Source organism: Eretmochelys imbricata, chromosome 6 (assembly GCF_965152235.1).
Source record: "Eretmochelys imbricata isolate rEreImb1 chromosome 6, rEreImb1.hap1, whole genome shotgun sequence".
Classification (NCBI taxonomy): domain Eukaryota; kingdom Metazoa; phylum Chordata; order Testudines; family Cheloniidae; genus Eretmochelys; species Eretmochelys imbricata.
This window is the reverse complement of record NC_135577.1, coordinates 83131743-83152356: the sequence shown is the minus strand read 5'-3', so window position 1 is coordinate 83152356 and position 20614 is coordinate 83131743. Positions and strand designations below refer to the sequence as shown.

The 20614-nt window shown below is 43.1% G+C and overlaps 1 protein-coding gene across 1 annotated transcript in view; it reads right to left on the bottom strand.

Annotated features, from left to right (window-relative positions):
* The window catches only part of COCH (cochlin), a 94394-nt gene extending 73997 nt beyond the window's left edge, over positions 1-20397 (bottom strand). The window contains exon 1 of the mRNA XM_077819990.1: positions 20262-20397. Coding sequence (XP_077676116.1) covers positions 20262-20397 — 136 coding nt within the window. The remainder of the gene's footprint in view (positions 1-20261) is intronic.
* Positions 20398-20614: the final 217 nt, after the last annotated feature.

Sequence of the window (20614 nt, the reverse complement as noted above, 5' to 3'; positions counted from 1 at the left end):
GGGGGTCTGCACAGAAACTTCTCTAGGTTGCTTAGCAAGGACAGGGCAGATCCTCAGCTGCTGTAAATTGACTTCAGTGGCATGCAGAGTATTTTAACTTTTTGTTAATGTAGTGAATCGCAACACAAAGGGTTAATGTAGCTTTTTGCATGGAATATTCATTTATACAAAACCTAATTTCTAGCAGTGGTTTAGAGCTCCGTGTGACCATTAGCTGGAAGCAGCAGCTGAGGATTGTATCATTCTCCCTGAAAGAAAAAAGGCTGCATAATTTAGCTCAGGTTTCTCAGCAAGAACAAGTCCAAGGAATGGTGAAATGAAGCTGAATACAGATCATTGTTGGAAAGAGCGAGACACTGAAAATGGGCTCTTTCCACTTGTGGACAGAAGCCGTGGAAGGATCCAAGAAACAGTCCTATGTTATTCTGAAGATTAAAGGACTTTTATTAACTGGGACAATTCTGGAAAATCTACCTAGCACGCAATCTGTGCCTTCCTTGTTAAGTTTCCCAGGCCAGCAAAATTTATCTAAAGTTAGTGGAGAATGTCAAGTGTGTTTGGGGAGAGGCGAGGGGGGGAATTTAAGACAACAGTAAATAAATTAGGGCTAGATTATAGCCCCCTGTAACCAGCTGTGCAGTTAAGATGGGGCAGGAGAAAGGGAGGGAGCAAGGGGCATCCCACCCTTCTTGTGTGGCTCATATACTTGTGATCCAGAATTGCGGCGCCAGCAGTCAAGTCAGCACAAGACCGACTACGTACAAGAAAGGGAGAAGGCAGAGCCATGGCTACACCTCCACGCACTTTGATGAGTGTGTTGCATCTTTTAAAGCGATGTCATAGATTACCATCCCCCCTCCCACTGCTCCAGGGAGATGTGGAGGGCGTTCTATCTCTCTGGACTATGATGCCTCCCAATACAGCAGTACAGCTCTGCACTCCACCCAACACAGGTGCTGTGACTAAGAGGAACAATCTAGCCCTTCTTAGTTATACGACTAGTACTACAACTAGCCAAATTTTTTCAAACTGCCCAGAGCAAATGCTACTCATTATAGACAAGGGTTAGTCATTTTGTATGATTCCTACTCCCATGCCATTTAAAAATAAAAAGAACAATTCATTTGCTATGAAATAAATTCAGTTTACATCCTTTCACAATGAACATATAGCTGAAGAGATTTCACTGAGCCTTTCCAAAAATATTAACCTCTGAATAGAGATAAAGTGTAGGAAATTTCAGCCCTGTTGGTGAACTTTTCAGAAAGTTGGCAGTTTGAAACAGAAGGTGATAATGGAAGCTGATTTGCAACCTTAACTAATGTGATGCCTGTTGGCAACCATTGTAATAACCAGCCAGGCACACCAGGAAGTACAGTTATTGTTGACAGGGCAAGAGCCCATAGATGGATTTTGTGATTAGGAGGATTGTGTCATCAAGGAGAGGTTTGAAGTATTGGGAATTTATTGTTGCTGGAGGGAACTGATAGGGATTTAATAACTTGAAAAGTGCCAGCTAGTATCACCGTCTGTACAGCTGAACCTGGTCACCCAAGCCACCTTTTACTGTACTCAATGTATTAAACTTGTGATGAAGTACAGCTTGTTGCTAAAACTGACTTGGTTAGCAGGATGTGAGTATGTGTGGGAGAGTGTATTAGAGGTGGTTGGCTTTTTATAAAGGGGTTTGGAACAGGGGAAAATACTGGAAAGCTCAGGTGATAATGGTATAGTATACAGCTCCTTGGAAACCCTCTAAGTTTGACTTGAAGTTTTCTGGGGTTTATGTAGTTCCAAGGTCTCTGCTTTCTCTTCTGAAAAACCCCTGAGTGGACTGCCGATACCTAAACACTAATAAGGTGTGCGTCTATATTACTGAGTGACATTGCAGGCTGCTGTATACTCTTATGATCTGCCAAGAAAAGCAATAAAGAATTCAACATTTATTAAGATTTAGGAGCTGCTGGTTGGCTGAGCCTATTCAGAGTCAGCATGTACATATTTCAGGCAGGCCCCTCTGCTGATTCTTTTTTTTCCAGCTTCAATGTCTGCACAGGGTTAATCTAAAATAACTTTTAAAAATTATATTTTTATTCATTTTCTTCACCCTTGTTGTTGTTGTCCTGATTATTGTTGTCCATTTATGAAGTTAAATCAATCTGGAAAAGCCAGACTGAAGCAGCTACCAGGAACCAGGGGGAAGAAGACAGTGCTTTACCTGGTGATGTTGGAAGATAGTAGTAGCACAGTCTATTTGGAAAAAAAAAATGGGGAAATTCTGGATTATATTCTGCCCTCATTTATGTCCATGAAGCCACCTTGAAAGCAATGAAATTGCACTGGTCTAAGTCTGGACAGAATTTGGCCCTTAAAATTAACAACCTCACAAATAGCAAATGAAAAAAAGTTAGTATAACTTTCTTTAAATCTCAGCTATCAGTCTGAGATCCTACAAACACTTATGCGTTAAATAGTCCCATTGACTTCAGTAGTGCTGCTCGAGCAGGCAAAGTTAAGCATACAGGTAGGTGTTTGCTGTAACCATTGGTCTTCGAGATGTGATTGTAGAAGTGTATTAGGTGTACACGCATGCAGTGCACTGGAGCCAGAGAACTTTACCTAGCAGTACCCGTGGGGTGGCACTCACACCTTGCAGCCCTAGCCCTTCCCCTGCCCATATAAGGGCAGCACCACACTGAACCCCTCCCACCAAAAACCAGAAATACAGACCTCACTGCAAAGGGGATGGAAGGTGGGTCCGAAATACACATCTGCATCACATCTCAAAGAACAACAGTTAGAGGTAGGCAACCATTTTTTCTTCTTCAAGTAGATGCAGCTGTGTATTCTACTGAGAGGACTCACAGACATTATTCAGAGGAGGTGGGATTTGGAGTCCATTCAAACAAAGACTCAGGATTGCCTTCCGAAAGTTTGCATCTGACCTGGATGCAGCAGTTTATATCCTGTCATGATACAGATGCTATCCATCTGGAGACAGTTTGTGAAGAGACTGCGTGTCCCTTCATTTGGTCAGCATATGAAACAAACAAACAAGATGAGGAATGGAAAGGTTTGGTCCTATCCAGAATAAAACTAAACATCACCTGACATCCAACTTGTGAAGAGATTTACCCTCTAGGGTTGAATGCAGCAGACAGTTTGTTTCAAGAGAAACTGGGAAACCACTTTGGAGAAAAACCTAGAGTTTGGTGGCAAGGTTACTTTGTCTTTAGAAAATTGCATGGAAGTATCATTGCATCATTAAAGCCTGCAACTTATCCCTCTCCTTGCAGACGTTATCGCCCCAGGAAGGAAGTTTTCTGTCACAGAAGCAAGAAAAAAGAAGTTGACAGAGGCCCTCAAAGAGCCACTAAGACACTATAAGGTCCCCACAAAGGAATTGGCTCTTTAACTTTCTTGAAAGTGACTCCTTTCAAAAACCTCAGTGCTTCAGAGTTTGAAAACACTGGATGGGCAGTTGAAATATCAAAATCGCTGCCAAGTGGACTCTCAATAAACTAAGTGCAAGACCAGAAGACTGAAGGTGTAACAGGTACTCCTAGATGTCTTGAATGAAAGCTAGTTTTGGTTGGACTCCCCAGGCTAATGACCATATCGCGAACCACTTCCACTTGGCTGTGAAAGACAGCATGGAGTCCAATGCAGTAAAAATCTTAAATGAATCAAACTACCATAGAATCTCTATGGGTAGAAATTTCATACTCAATAAGTGTATAACAGTAGGAATGTACTACCTACCAGGATGGTGATGGTGGTTGTGAAATGCTCAAGGAGATTAGAGAGGCTACAAAAAAAGAAAACTCAAGAATGGTGGATTTCAGCTATTCCCATATTGACTGGGTACATGTCACCTCAGGATGGGATGCAGAGATAAATTTTTTTGACACCATTAATGACTGCTTGTTGGAGTGGCCAGTCCCGGAACCCATAAGGGGAGAGGCAATTCTTGATTTAGTCCTAAGTGGTGTACAGAATCTGGTTCAAGAGGTGAATATAGCTGAACCACTCTGTAATAATGTAATTAAACTTAACATCCTTGTGCAAGGCTGGGGGAGGGGAAAAATCAAAGAAGCCTATCCCAATAGCATTTAACTTCAAAAAGGGGAACTACACAAAAATGAGGAAGCTAGTTAAATGGAAATTAAAAGGAACAGTCACAAGAATGAAATGCCTGCAAGCTGCATGGAAACTTTTAAAAAACACCATAGCAGAAGCTCAAATTAAATGTATGCCCCAAATAAAAAAAACAGTAAGAGGACCAAAAAAAAAAAAAAAAAAGCCACCATGACTAAACAACAGAATAAAAGAGGTGGTTAGAGGCAAAAAGGTATCATTTAAAATTTGATGTCAAATCATACCAAGAAAAATAGAAAGGAACACAAACTGGCAAATCAAGTGTAAAAGTATAATTAGGCAGGCCAAAAAAGAATTTGAAGAGCAATTAGCAAAAGACAAAAAAACTAAGGGCAACATTTTTTTTAAAGAGGATCAGAAGCAGGATGTCTGCCAAGCAATCAGTGGGGCCACTGGATGATCGAGGTACTAAAGGAGCACTCAAGTAAGACAAGCCATCGTGTTGAAGCTAAATAAATTCTTTGCATCAGTCTTTACTACAGAGGACATGAGGGAGATTCTCTCACCAGAGCCATTCTTTTTAGGTGACAATTCTGAGGAAGTGTCTCTGCTTGAGGGTCTATAGAGGAGGTTTTGGAACAAATCAATAAAATTAAACAGCAATAAGTCACCAGGACCACATGGTAATCAACCAAGAGTTCTGAAGGATCTCAGCTATGAAATTGCAGATGAATAATTGTGGCATGTAACCTATCACTTAAATTAGTCTCTGTACCAGATGACTGGAGGGGGGTACCTAATGTCGATTTAAAAAAAAAAAGGCTCCAGACGCAATCAGGTAAGCTTAACTTCAGTACTAGCAAACAGGTAGAGTGCTAACGCTCAGAGCACCGCTGCCCCAGGGCTGACAGTTCTGGCTGTCATCCCCAGGGCGGCGGGCTCTGGCTGTCAGTGCCCCACTTAAATCAGCGCAAGTGCTCCTGGTGAGAATGTGCACCGCAGACAGAAAGAACCGAGTGTTGACAAAAAGAGCTGATTTAATTATTTTGGTGGTTGTAGATTGACTAACTTAAGTCAACTTAATTTTGTAGTGTAGACGTTGTCTGAGTAAATTCAAAGCAAAGTCTCTTTTACCACATGTTTCAGCAATCTTACTGGCTGAATTCCTTTCAGTCAGGATCCCTCTCCCAGTCCAATACTTCCTTTGTTGGGTCTGTTCAGCTTGGGAAAGAGATGACTAAGGAGGGATATGATAGAGGTCAGTTGAAAATTATTGGTCAATGAGCCCAGTCTATGATCCCAGCTGGCATTTCTTGTTATCTCTCATGGTGAACAGGTCAATCATCAGGATGCCTCAAAGACTGCAAAAATGGTCTATAGGATGCTGGTTTCACAGACCACTTGTGATTAATGGAGGAGTTTCTTCTGGGTTGATCCACCATGTGATTATGGATCCCAGGTAAGTTATCAGCCACAGGGATAATGTTTTCCCCAATGCAAAACTGCCAGAGCCTGATTACACCTGACACAGCAAGTTGGAATGTGCTCTCCATGGCATTGTCAGTGAGTATGAGAACTGCTGAGTCCCTGATGTGCTCTTCAAAGGTCTGACAGGCATTGTAGATGGCAGGAAGCGCCAAGACATTGATATGCAGAAAAGCTTGCTGTTCTGATCACAGGCCTTGAGCTTTCATTGATCCCAGATGAGCTCTCCAAACCCATCGGTGACTATAGTCCCGGTCAGTGGGGATTGAGTGAAAGGAACTTCCTGGCACACATTGTCCTGAATTGTCTACCACCAGAATGCATCCAGAATTAGTGGGGGGAGTTGGCCAACCTGTCCTAGGGATGAATTGAACAATAGATTAACTTCAGCCACCTCTGAAGAAGATACAGGAGCAGCCTGGCATACTGGACTACCTGTGTGGATGCAGCCATATGGCCTCGCAGCCTCAGGCTGTGGTTGAAAGTTGAAACTGCAGTTCCAGACAGAGGTGGCGAACCACCTGGAATCACTCGGTCAGCAGAAATGCTCTCAAACTTGCAGAGTTTAGCAGGACTCCAGTGAACTGAATTCTTTGAGTTGGAACCAACATTGACTTTCTGCTGTTTAGGATGAGACCTAGATGATTGAGTAGGTGTAGTGTGAAGCAAACATGAGAGAAGACTTCCTTTCTGGACTTGTCCCTCAATAACCAATCATCCAGATATGGTAAGATATCAATTCCCCTCTTCCTGAGGTATGCTGTTACCACAGTCATACACTTGGTAAAAAACTCAGGAAGTGGAAGACAGGCCAAAAGGTACGGGCCAGCTGCAACAAACCAGAGGAACCTCCTATGGTTCATAAAGATTGCTATCTGGACACAAGCATCCTGAAGGTTCAGGGCAGCAAACTAGTCACTGTGACTTAAATCAGGGAGGATGGTTGCTCTGGTGACCATAGAGAATCTCACACATCTGATGTATTTGTTGAGATCGTGGAGGTCAAGGTTAGGCCTCATCCCTCCCTTAGGTTTGGGGATCAGGAAATACAAGGAGTAGAACCCCTGTCTTCAGTGCTTTGTGGGGGAACCTTTTCTGTAGCCCATAGAGCCAGCAGAGATTCAACCCGCTGAAGGAGCAGTGTCTTGTGAGAGGGGTCCCTGGAGAGGGACGAGGTTGCGGGTGTGGAGGATAGGTGGAGAGGAACTATATAGCATAACCCAATCTAACAATGCTTAGTATCCAGTTATCCGTGGTAATTAAGTTCCAAACACTGTAAAAATGAGCCAGCTGGTTTCTGAACAGAGGGGATGTTACCCTAAGATTTTGACATCAATTATATTACCTACAAAATTGTCTAATTTTAACTAAAGGGTAAACAAGGGTGTGACCCGCCCTAAAGGAACTGCCAGAGTATTATCAGGGGGCTTGTCTCTGAACTGCATAGGGCTCCCCAGAGCAAGCTTGTTTTGCTAACCCCTGAAAGGACACGGATACAACTGTCCACTTAAGGATAGACACACAAGCAGCAATTCTTCGAAAACAAAAGAAATATTTATTTAAAAGAGATCAGAAGTTACAGGAAATTTAGTAAAGGAAGAAATAATGCATAGAACATAAGAAAACACAGTAGAATTACATGCAGTAGAATGGCACAGCAAGATAAAAGACACAGACTATGTACAGGAAATACAGTGATTTCAATGTAACAAGAATATAGAGGACCTGCATACAGAAAGGCTTTTAGTTCTAGTGATACAATCTAATCCTATACTTAACACAGTGTAACATGCTTGGCCTCTATACACACACACAAGCACATTCACTATTTAAAACAAATACTTATTAACATTGATACTTAACATTTAATGCATTAGCTATTTACATTAATATTGACATTAAAATCCTGTGAGGTCTGATCAGGCTGTCACAGAATGGGTAGGGGAGATCTCTGTCACACGCAGGCATCCAGCTTTATTGACAGGCAAAACCCATATGCTCTTTAAAAATAAATAGGAGGAAAAAATCAGACTTACTCTCTCAATCAAACTGATTCATGTGTTGGTCCTTTTGCTCTGTTAATGCTGCTGAGTTGGTGATCGCTGTGGTGATTGAGGCTGGGGTCTTCCCAGTTACTGCTGCTGCTGGTGGCTGCTGGTGGCTGCTGCTGGCTGGGCTGGTCCGGAAGCCATTGCCATGGTGACTTTAGAATGCTGCTACTGCTGCTTCTTGCAGGTAGCTGTTCTTCAGAACCTTCAGTTCTCCTCCTCAAGTGTCTTACTCTTCTTAAGGATCCCAAGCCCACAGCAAATTCAGCCTGCTAGCTGTCAGCTTTATATACTGGTTGCTCACTCAGGCTCAGCCAATCAACTTCCAGCTTTCCAGCCCCTTCCCTATGATGTCATACCTATTTTAGGTAGGACAGCCTCACCCTTACGATGTCCTACCTATTCTTAGGTAGGAAAACACCACCTCTAGTGCCACCTTGGATTTTAGAAGATCCTGCTGAGTTATTCCCTATCAGTTAACAGAATTTTCCACTATTCCACTCAGTATCTTTCAGGGATGGAATCTTTCATTACATCATCCCTATATCCTCCATTTTGGCCAGCCATGTTGCTGTTGGATTTTCTAAATTTAAACTAACATTAATTTCTACTTAATTAGTTTGAAGATTAAGGTTCTAACTACTGTTTTATGCAAACTAACGTGTCTCAAGGCTGTCAACACTCTTTTTATGTCCAATTAAGAGAATTGTAATTTTACAATATTTAAACCCGTTTCAAGGTTTTTCTGAAGACTTCAGTCAGGATGCTGCCGGGTATCCTAGATAGAAGTACCACCTTAAACCTTAGTTCCTCCTGTACTGCTGACATATCAGGCACTGCAGGTCCTCCACTGAGCATGGTCACTCTGGTGGTACTTTCCAGTTGATGCCAGCACATTCAATGTTCTGTGTCGCTATCTTCTGCCAGGTCTTCCTTGGCCTGCCTCAATTTCTCTGTCCTCTCTTGGGAACCCAATTCAATGCCTGCTTCCATACAGTGTACATGTCCCAACTACCTGAGCAGTCTTTCTTTGATGATATGTTATAAAATATCTTGTTCTGTTAGATTCCTTACTATTTAGCCTTTCTATGAAATATGTAATATCTTCTATCACCATCTGTGCTGGGCAGCTTCCAGTCTTCGTTATCAACTGTCATTGGCCAAGTCGCTTCTCCAAACAGGAGTGTGCTCAGTACAGTTGAGTGGTATAATCTGACCTTTATTTTGGCATGGAGACCTCTGTTTGATCAGATGTTGTACATCCTGCCAAAAGCGATGTTTGCTTTTCCTAAACTTTAGCTTAGCCACCTTCAAATGTTATCACCCTCCCCAGATAGCTGAACTCTTCTGGCTGTTCAATTTCTCTTCCATCCATGTACATCTTTGCATCTGTTGTTCAGTTTCCAACCTTCATCATATTGGTGTTCTCTGCATTTACTTTCAATCCAGTATATCCCACTTCCTGTTCTACCTCTGATGTAAGGGCAGTCATTTCACACAATGTCATATTTAGTAAAAGAATGTCATTGACAAAGTCCTGGTTGTGTAACTTGTCTCCACTAACCCATTGTAAGCCACCCATAATGTATTTTGTTGAGAGAGACCTGGTGGAATATTGCTATAAGCTACTTGATACCAGACAAGCTAATCAACATAATAAGTTTATATAATGGAAGTAGAAGCACAGTAAGATTAGAGATAGGCTTGTGTGAGTGGCTCAATATTGTGAGTGGAGTTAGAAAAAAGTGTGTGTTATCACCAATCTTCTTTTCATTAGCAATAGATTGCGTGATGGAGTGGGCAACAAAAGACACCAGGGATGGTGTAAAATGGGTTAGCAGTGATGAGTTACAGTGTTGAAGTATGATGAATGCTCTAAAATAATATTTTAGAATGCTACTTTTAAAATATGCTTTTCTTTTTCTCCTCACTTTCTATGGTAAGATAGATGCTCATTTATCCAGAATTACAGGTGATTTTCACCCTTTACAGCTACCAAAACTAAAATATTTCATCTGATATTTCACCTTCTGCCAGGGCAGGCTTATTCTGGAAAATAGGCATCAAATTAAAAAACTCTTTTGAGAGAACTTAGAGCTCCAGAAAAAATGATGTGATCTCACTGCTTGAACATTTCCTAACTTTTTTGGCTCACCATAACTCCAAAACAGCCCTGCATAGAAGCTCCAAATTGATACGTTGATTTATTCTGTTGGTCTTGGCAAGTACTGGTGATTTTGACTGGGCAATAGTTAAGCTGTTGGTGGAATTACTGAGTTGCTAAAAGCAGTTTCCATGTACTTATGGGCTATAAGAGCTCACAAACAAGGTCAGTATATCCATTGGTTATATAGTGATGGCTCCCCAAATAAACCCACTTCGATTACCCATCCCACATAGCACTCTCCTTGTGATGAGAAGAGTGGGAGGTAAGGGGCCAGGTGAAGATCAGAGGGTCCACTTTGGGGATCGGGAAGGAGGTTATCTGGGGAGAGATACGATGAGCAGTTTAATGTATCCTTAAGCAGCCTTCAGGCTACAGAGTTTCCTGGCACTGCACTATACCTAAACATATTTTTAAAATTGAATAAATTCCTGGGGGTCTGGGACAAAAGGCCCTTAGACAGTTACTTAAGGGGAAAAAAATCTTAAAAGAGCTCTATCTCTGTGGTTTTCTTTAAAACAGCAATTGTTAGAGAGACTGGCCATTCAAAGTTAAAGTTCCACTTAGAACTGGATAACCTAGTTTCAGTGAACAATTTTATTCAATGAATTTAGTCACTCATTCTATTTGTGAATTAACCAGACACTGATTTATATGAATTTTTTTTATTCAAAATTCTTCTGCATTTTTTTTTCTCTTTTCTGCTACTATTGCTTCCAGTGGACTTGGTGCTTCCACTATTTGCAATGGACTACTTATTGTGCCTCTTATCGCCTAACTATGTCATGTGCTCTTGTTTCTGCTTCCTGATTGGATGACTCCCAAACCCACAAAGAGCTTTCAAGCTAGCCATTGAACACTTCTGTCAGGAATGCAGTTGCAGATACAGCATGTCCTGAATCTAAATATTTGCCAAAACTGAATAATGGGGGCTCACAGATGTCACAGAAGTGATGCTGATGTTTTTAATTTGAGCGTTTGTGAATAGTTATTTGTGATATTTGCCGTATTCTAGTTACACTTGGTGTACATCTGCACTACCAACTGTACACGTGTTCATGTGTGATTTTTTGCCATCACCCCTCCCCATTGTGCATACTGAACCCCTCCGAAGCATGGTCTCAAGGTGAATAGACAGCAAGCAAGCTAGCATGCCCGTGTGGGTAAGCACATATGGCAGTTGTGGCACAGCCCTGTATCCATGCCAGTGTGCAGCATGGACAGGGGCAAGGGGTGAGTACCAGGTCTCGAGTTTCAATAATCCTCTACCCCCAGTCCCTCGGTGCCCTGAACCCTTATCTTCCAGACCCTTACATAATCTCTAAGGGTCTCCCTGCTTGCTGTTTTCACCGGTAGTAGCATGCTACACTGAGCACAGCAGAACAACTTTCAGCGGCACACGTGACAGATCAATACAGGTGACAATGGATCCAGTACCGAGAGCAGATGCTCAGCCTGCTGAGTACACCTGGGTGCTGATCACTGACAGGGAGGTGAACATCAGCATCGTTCTATGCCAACGGGAGACCACAATAAAACTGCCTTCTTGAGTGGCAGAAGCTATGTCGGGGGGCAGGTGGGAAAAGGTTCTCCCACTGACCTAGCGCTGTGCACGCAAGCACTTATGTGGGTATAACATATGTTGCTCAGGGGTGTGTGGTTTATTCACACCTCTGAGTGACATAAGTTAGCCAACAGTCTGTAGTGAAAACACAGCCTAACAGTGTCTGGCCCTGGTCTCTGCCTTCTTCCCGCAGAGAGCCAGGAGGAGTAAACTGGGGGAGTGGGGAGAGAAGGAGTAAAAACTGTTTAGTGTCCCTCTCCAGTTGTGTTCAGCAAAGGCTTTTAGAGCTTTGCTTGGTCCCTGGGAACTTTCCAGAATTAGTGGTTGTCTCTGCTTTCTGGCCTATCCCCACAGAGAAACATGCTGCTAAAGTGGGGTGGGGGGAATGGGTCCAGTGCCAGTTATAGAAAATGCAGTACTATGTCCCCTTCCAGTTGTCTGAGGCGAAGACTTGTGCTGAGCTGGACTTTCAGGACACCTAAGGAAGTTGTGGTGTAGCTCTCCTTCCCTGTCCATTTCACCATCATTAGGCAGGCACAGGGGCAGGATTTTCTGGTGGAGGTAAGAGGGGGGGAGTCATGGGTCAGATCTCCTTTTGCATGAAGCATGCACATATGACATCCTTCATTTCCCTGGCCTGCTAGGACTTGTGTTCATGTGTGGGAGATCTGGCTGGCTGTCCAGCATTTCCAAACCAGATATGTCCTGAGCCCACTTGGGATGGAAATACTTTCTTTTTTTTCCCTTCACCCTCACAAATGTTGTGCAGTGCACATCAGATGACAAACATATGAACTGCATTTGCCACCTTAGCATCAAGATGGGTGTGTATGTAGCACCAACAAGCCTTCAACCTATCAAACATGCATCCCACAACCATTCTTCAGCGACTTAGTTTTAAATCGAATGCCCTTTTCCCAGGACCATTGATGCTGGGGTATGGTTTTGTAAGCCAACACAGGAGTGAGAATGCAGGATTCCCTAAAATAACAATTGTCACAGCTACATCATACGATGCAATATTGTTTCTGAGGAATAAGTCCCTTCTTCCCTCCCTTTAAGTACAGTTCTGATCTCCTCTGTATACTAGCATCATGAACCTTTCCAGTGTTCCCCACGTTAGTATACCTGAATCTGCCTCTGTGGTTCAGTAAGCCTTGCAGAATGATGGAATGGTAATCTTTTTGTTTCACATACTCACTTGGCCCTTGTGGTGGGCAAACCATTGGGACATGAGTGCCAGCAACAGCTCCTACACAGTACAGAAACCCCAATCTCTAAAAAACTGCAATTATTTCTAGAACTTTTCATTTGCTAACCACCCATGAGTAAACCACAGTGTTGATTGCCTCAAACACCTGCACTGCCGCAGATCTAAAGTGCTTTGTCCTGCACCTACAGCTTCCACAGGGCAATCGCAACCTGCTTCTGAATCAGTATGGCTTTTGTGAATCAAGTGTCCTGCCACTGGAGAGTTGGAGCAAGCGCCTCACAAAGCTTCATGAAGGTCTGTTTCCTCATGCTAGAATTATGAACCCACTGTTGGTCAATCCAGATTTCCAAGCCAGTGTGATCCCTCCACACTGTGCTGGTTCTCCTGCAACAGAAGTGACAGGCAACTAAAGGGCATACCATGTCAATGCCAGCATTCAACATTTGTGACATGAATGAATTCTCATTGATTTGCAAAGGCCAACATTTCTGATGTGTCAGAAAATGCTTAACACATTCCACCCAGCATCTTGTCAAGAGCCTACGCCACTGCATAAACATTAGTCCTGCAATAATGAGCAGCAGGATCAGATCATTATACAATTGAGCCATGCGTTTGACTGAATTTTGCAGGGAACAAAAGTGAGGGAGTGACGTGATCAGGAAGTGCCATTAGTAAATGCATGGTAGCCAGGGAACAGTATCAACACCACACAACACAATGGTTCCTAGAGCATCCCCCTTTATATGTTCTAAGGCATTTGAAAAGATGGCTGGCTGGCTGCTTGATTATAAATCCCAAATAAAGAATTTTACTAATCAATCAAATCTATAATATGAATGGTTAAGTATCTTAATACTGAAACCAAATTATTATTTAATGTCTGGAGCACAACCTCAGAACAAAGTATAAAGCTTCCTTCTTAGATTTTAATTCTTATGTGATGGCTCTCTCCAGTCTTCCCTCAACAGTGATATTACAATGCAGACTCTTGATAAGCTGAAGTTTGACAACTCTTATTTACCAGGAATTGTAGATGACAATCTCTCGGGACTTTTAGACACAGAACCCACTTAATTAATATCTTTATGAAACCATATTTAAGGCTGTTTAAACCTCGGGAACATTTCTTTCTGGCACCTTCCACATGACATGGACACACCACACTCTCTGGCACTCAGTAAAAAGGCTGGGGATACCTCCCAGTTAATAAAAAAACCCTAAGACGAGAGAAGGGGAAAAGGAACAGTAAGGCTTTGGTTACACTGCAGAGCTTACAGCGGTGCAACTGAACTGATGCAACTGCACCACTCTTTAAGCCGGCGGGAGAGAGATCTCCCATCAACTTAATTACTCCAGCCCCCTTGAGTGGCAGGTAGCTATGTCCACAGCGACGCTTAAGTCTGTGTAATTTATGTCACTCGGGGGTGGCTTATTCACACCTCTGAGCAACATAAACTTAGACCGCCATAAGCTGTGGTGCGTACGTAGCCTAAGATACTTAAGAAAATGAGGGGTTTGCAACTCTTCAGCTCTCTCAGTCTTCTGGATGCCTGTGACGTAGGAACTGGAAGTGCAGTCAAGGAACCACAAAGTGATGTTCTGCTGGCACTGTGCTTCTTGTCAGTGGGCCTCCTTCAGGTGCAGGGAGAGACTGGTCAAAGGCTGGAGTGGCCCAGTTTTTGATGTTGTGACTTCCTGGCCCCAAGTTGATCTGTTTTGGAGCTTCTGGAATGTTGGTGTCGGTCTTCCCTCAGGCGGTTTGTTGACAAGAAAGGTAATATGTCTTGGCCTTACCCTTGGTTCTTATGGTTTATGAATTTCTCTTCCTCTGCCTTGCAGCACCTCCCTTCAAGGTCTTGGGATAAATCAGATGCTGCTAATTTGGAGCAACGCAGCTTGGTCCAATCAGATTTGAATTAGATTATCATTAAAGCCAGTCATATTTAAGCCAGCAATTTAAATAATAGTCTGTGTTTTGCATATCAGAGCTCATTGGTCTGTGAACCCCCCATAATATCAAAATTCCACACACGACTTTGAGGACAATGGTGTGGTCTTATCTGGGTGAAAGGTTTTAAGATGATATTATGTCATCAATTTATGGAACATTTGATATGAAATCCCTATAGCAATAGCAACTAGGAAATACGATAGCACAACAAAACAAGTTTGGAACTGGACTAACAGGTCACAACTGTTTAACTTCTGAACTCTAAATCTTGTGTAGTCCTCAATGGAGGAAATGTCAAAAAGACAACCACACTGTGTATGGAGGTGGTATAGGGAGAGAACTACATGTGGAGAAGGCTGATCCAGGAGGCAATTATGTGAAAGGTCGGCAAGGGAGCAAGCAGCTTGTGTGATTTGAACTGTTCACTTGCCTGCATTCTAGTGTTTGGGTATATAAGTGTAACCTTAACTTTTAATTTTATGGCATTCTAATATTTGTCGGTTTTGAGAAAAGCGAAAAGCTCTCTGATAGTCTCCCCTGAACTCCAGCTTCATTCAGGTTTTTCTTTTTGGCTGTGAATCAATGTATTTATTTTCCTACAAAAGTTGTGTTTAAGCCTCCTCCTCCCCCCAATATTGGTAACAAAGCAGTTTGGTCTCCTATCACTCACAAACACCAGACTTCATCCTGGAGATGTATGATTCAGGTGGTGGTCCCACATGTTCTAATTACAGTGGAGCCCATTTATATGTATAATACCAAGAGTGCATAAGTTTACCCAGTGAAATGTGCAGCCAACTCCTCTGATGTGGAGCAGAGACTCTTGGCTCCACAACAAATAAGATGATCTCTTTTCCAAACAACATTAAAAAACCCCAGATAAACAAAAGGGATCCTGTAATGTCTCAGACCGGTATAAAAGCCTTTATTTATGTATGTTTACACCATGTATTCAAAGGGTGAGAGCCTAGTTTAAAAGGCTATTGCCACAACTGATAGTTTATGTTTGTAAAGTTCATGTTATAAATTTTTTTAAGAATCTTCTGATGGATCAAGTCAAAATATTCCCTGGTATGGCTGTTGATACTAGCATACTCTCCTGAAATCATTAGGGCAGAGTGGTGACTCATAACAAATGTATATTATTTTTTAAATAGACATTGCATTAGTTTTTTTAGGATTATTATTTTATTCTGCTTCTGCGTTTGTACTGTGATTTGAAGGAAACAAGATTTCCTCCTTGTTTTAAACTGTGGTGGATCCATTTTTGATGAGTGCCGACTAAAGATTTGTAAATGAGAAATTAAATCTGTGAGGAAAAAAAAGTTAACTAGAGAACAAGCTGAGAGGGAAGGAATTAGGGCAGAAAATGAGAATGTGGTGGGGTGGCCTGCCTAGAGCAAATTCATAAGCAAAGGGTGGACACCCTCAGTACTAACAGAGGCTTTGTTTTAACCTGTTTTTTAAATTTAATTTCCTAGATGTCAGAAAATAAAGGTAACCAAATTAGGTGCAAAAGCTACAGCAGCAGATTATGAGTAATAAGTGTATACATGGGGTCATAGTATTTTGTTTTGTTTTTTTAATTTTAAAGACACTAGATTCTCTCTGGGATTGAATTAGCTTCCTTTCCACCAGTGTGGTCTTCTACACATGTCCAATACGACCTGAAGGCCAACAGCAGACACTCTGTTACTGTGGGCTGGGATTTTCAAAGGGGCCTAAAAAATTTAGGCTTTCAACTTCCTTAGGCCCCTTTAAAAATCTTGCCTCAAAGGCATTATCTCTGTATAGAAGTTGCCCCTGTTTAACAAAATTGATTTCTAAACTGATGTAGTTAAACCAGTGCAAATCCTTACTGTGGACACTCAAATTGACATACTTTGCCTGTGTGCTGGATGATGCACAATGGGATTTTGGGCCCCTTTATTCTGTGCTATTTCTTTTACTCAGCATAAAGGGACCAGAGTGAGGGTCAACATCTCACCCTGTGCACAGCTGTGCACCCACATTACATGAAGTGGGATTTTCAAAGGTGCTTAGTATTGGCTTATAGGCTTGTCTACATAGAGAGTTACAGCACAGCAAGCCAAGATGTGGATTGACAGTGCACCAGCTCAGTGTGCACTAACATCCTGTGTGGACACTACTACAGCTCACTGAGACTTACTGGGTACAGTTTAGCATACTATGCTTTCATGTACAGGATGCGAAGATACACTGTGGGACTTTCACTGAGCTGTAGCAGTGTCCACATGGATGTTACTGCCGGGCAAGCTGGCGGACTGTAGATTCACAGCCCAGTTTGCTGCATTGTAACTCACCGTATAACTATGGCCTAACTCTGCTCCCATTGAAATCAATTGTAAAACTCCACAATTAGCATCTGAAAAATAATTGGACATTCATCTACAGAACAAGGACATCCAGAGTAGTAAACGCTTAAAAAAAAAAAAAAAGAAATTGTTGTCGGGAGGGTTATAAAACCTTCATGCTTGAAGAATTAATCCCGCCTCTAACTACTGTGGATTAGCAGGAATTTTGTTTTAGGGGCAGGTTATCCTGTGAAATTTCTTATGCCTTCCTCCAAAGCATCATGTACTGGCTACTAGAGCCAGGCTACTGGACTAGATGAATCACTGGTCTGATTGAATATGGCAGTTCCTATTTCCTATGTTTCATTAACTTCACTGGGAGCAGAGGTGAGCCAATGGTGAGCATTTTTGAAAATTCCACCCATAGTATCCAGTGTATGCATAGATATACACTTTTTAAAATTAAAACAACTAAGCCATCTGCAAATGCTTTGAGTTTTCCTTGCAAACATTTAGAACACTGTGAAACTGCATGACTAAGTAATGATGAAAAGAAATGCAAAACAGACATGAGATTTACATAGTTTTAAAGATGTTACATAATTAAGGTTAGTAGGCCAAAAATGTAACCTGCTTTGACTGCGGAACCATCTGTAAAGCCATCACTGTAGGTGTCAGTCTTTGAGTTAAAAAGAAAAGGAGGACTTGTGGCACCTTAGAGACTAACAAATTTATTTGAAAATAAGCTTTCGTGAGCTACAACTCACTTAAGTGGATTTCCACTGAATACATCCGATGAAGTGAGCTGTAGCTCACCAAAGCTTATGCTCAAATATATTTGTTAGTCTCTAAGGTGCCACAAGTACTCCTTTTCTTTTTGCGAATACAGACTAACACAGCTGCTACTCTGAAACCAGTCTTTGAGTTGTTTTCATAATTATTCCCAATAGTACGAATATATACTTTTAGGCTCAAGATTTAAAAAAATTGGTGCACTTGTTAATATACTTTAAATGTTGCTAAAATTTGTAATTAGACGTGGAATGATATGACTTCCTAAAAGCAAGGGATCAGTTTATGGTGTATTTTATATTGACACACATGGTAAATATTATCAAAGTCAATATATATTCTGAAATTTTTATTTTCAGGATTTTTTGGCTAAATCTATTTGTCTAATTCATAATTTTCAGAACCTTTAAGTTTAGATTTTACTACACTTGAATTAAAGGAATAGTGTTCTTGTAGTCATTAACAAACCTACAGTTTTGTGTTTAGGATTTCACGCAAGACGCTAAATGCCTTCACAAACACCCCTGTAAATTGAGGATAGGATTTTTCAGCAAGGTTCGGTATTTGGACATGTTTATCACTGTGACACAAATGGGTACTTTCACTCTCACACTGAAGAACTAGATCCACTGGGCCAACTGCAGGATAAGCTTGAAAGGGCTCTTTTACCAGGGACAAAAAAAACAAACAAACCTGCATCTCTACTCTTAAGCAATTTTTAGTAACTAGACACCTGCATTTTAAATATTATACAGAATATGCATTTGAATATTTATAAACCAACTGCTGCTTAGCCTGGGTTGAGATTCCAAATAAGGTTTTTGGTTTCACCCTGCAAAAACACTAGTTGTGCAGAAGCACTAGGGAGTAAAAATCCTCTTCCTCTCCCTCCCCTCATTTTGAGCTGTGATGAGTCACAAATCAGTAGAAACACTTCAGGTCTGGTCCACGGGGAGCAGGACAGGTTGTGGAAAAACCGCACATCAGGTCTTGGCAGCACTGCCATTAGGATGGCCTGGGGTCTCCGAACTGCATGGTGTTACCGCCCACGTGTAAGGAGGAAGAAGCTGCAGACACTTCTACAGACTACGGATTGTAGTAATGGCCACAAACTGGCCATACAAGTGCCCTGTGGCCTGGAGCCAGATTGAGCAGGCCCCATCTGTATTTCCCCCAGGCAAAGCCCATTTGTTCAGGCTTCACGGGGGAAAAGAGAGTTACCTTTTCCGTAACTGGTGTTCTTCGAGATGTGTTGCTCATGTCTATTCCACAATAGGTGTGCGTGCTCGCCACGTGCACCGGTGCTGGAAGTTTCCCCTAGCAGTACCCATGGGGGGAGCACCTCCCGCGACCCCTGGAATGGCGCCTGCCTGGTGCGGTATAAGGGGAGCTGTATGCTCCCCCCACCCTCAGTTCCTTCTTGCCAGACAACTCCGACAGAGGGGAAGGAGGGCGGGACGTGGAATAGACATGAGCAACACATCTCGAAGAACACCAGTTACAGAAAAAAAGTAGCTGTCTTTTCTTCTTCGAGTGATTGCTCATGTGTATTCCACAGTAGGTGATTCCAAGCTATATCTGTTGGAAGTGGGCAGGAGTTCACAAGTTCCCAGGACAAGGGACAGCCCTGCCAAACCCATCTGTGGTTTGGGGGACGATCGCATAATGCGAGGTGAACATATGAACCAAAGACCATGTGGCGGCCCTACAAATGTCCTGAATGGGAATGTGGGCCACGAAGGCAGCCAATGAGGCCTGCGCCCAAGTCAAGTGTGCCCTCACAATGGGTGGCAGAGGGACACCTGCCAGCTCATAACAGGAGCAGATGCATGAAGTGATCCAATTGGAAAGCTGCTGAGTGGAAATCGGCTGGCCTTTCATGCACTCAGCTGAGGTGATGAAGAGTTGCGAGGACTTTCTTAACGGCTTGGTCTGCTCGAGGTAGAAAGCCAGAGCCCGCCGCACATCGAGCGTGTGGAGATTGCGCTCCTCACTGGACTTGTGAGGATTGGGGCAGAGGACAGGTAGAAAAATGTCCTGACCCATGTGGTAGGCGGAGCTCGCCTTCTGGAGGAACGCGGGGTGTGGGCGGAGCTGGACCTTGTCCTTATAGAATACTGTGTATGGTGGCTCAGAGGTCAGGGCCCTGAGCTCTGAGACTCACCTGGCTGACGTGATTAAAACCAGGAAGGCCAACTTCCATGAGAGGTGAGACCGGAAGCACGTGGCCCCGTGAGACGAGCCAACACCAGGTTTAGGTCCCACTGCAGGACTGGGGGTCTAGAATATGGAAAAAGACGATCCAAACGCTTAAAGAACTGGCCAGTCATAGCATGGGAAAATACCGTGTGCCTTTGCACTGGCAGATGGAAGGCCGATATGGCTGCCAGGTGTACCGTGACTGACAAGGGCGCCAGGCCCTGGGCCCTCAGGTGGAGGAGGTAATCAAGGATAAGCTGGATAGGGCGGCCACAGGAGAGACACCCTTGTCCACCTTCCACCGAGAGAACTGGGACCACTTCGCCAAATAAGCACGGCAAGTGGAGGGCTGTCTACTTTCGAGGAGAACACACTGAACCTGTTCTGAGCACGTCCTTTCCTTTCCACCTAACCACTGAGCTGCCATACCGTGAGGTGAAGAGCCACTAGATTGGGATGGAGGAGGCGGTCCTGGTCCTGAGAGAGCAGGTCCAGGCAGAGCGGCAACAGTCATTGGCGTAGCTACCGCCAGGCCCGTGAGGGTCCAGTACCAATGCTGGGCCATGCCTGGGCCATGCTGGGGCAATCAGGAGGACCAGAGCCTTGTCCGTCTTTATCTTCTCCAGGACCCTGCTGATTAGAGGGAACGGGGAAAAGGCGTAGAGAAGCCAGCCTGACCAGGACAGGCACCGGAGATAGCGCAGCTCCCCAGGCCCCCCCGGAGCAGAACCGGGGGCATAGCCGGTTCTGCTGAGTCGTGAATAGGTCCACCTGGGGAGTTC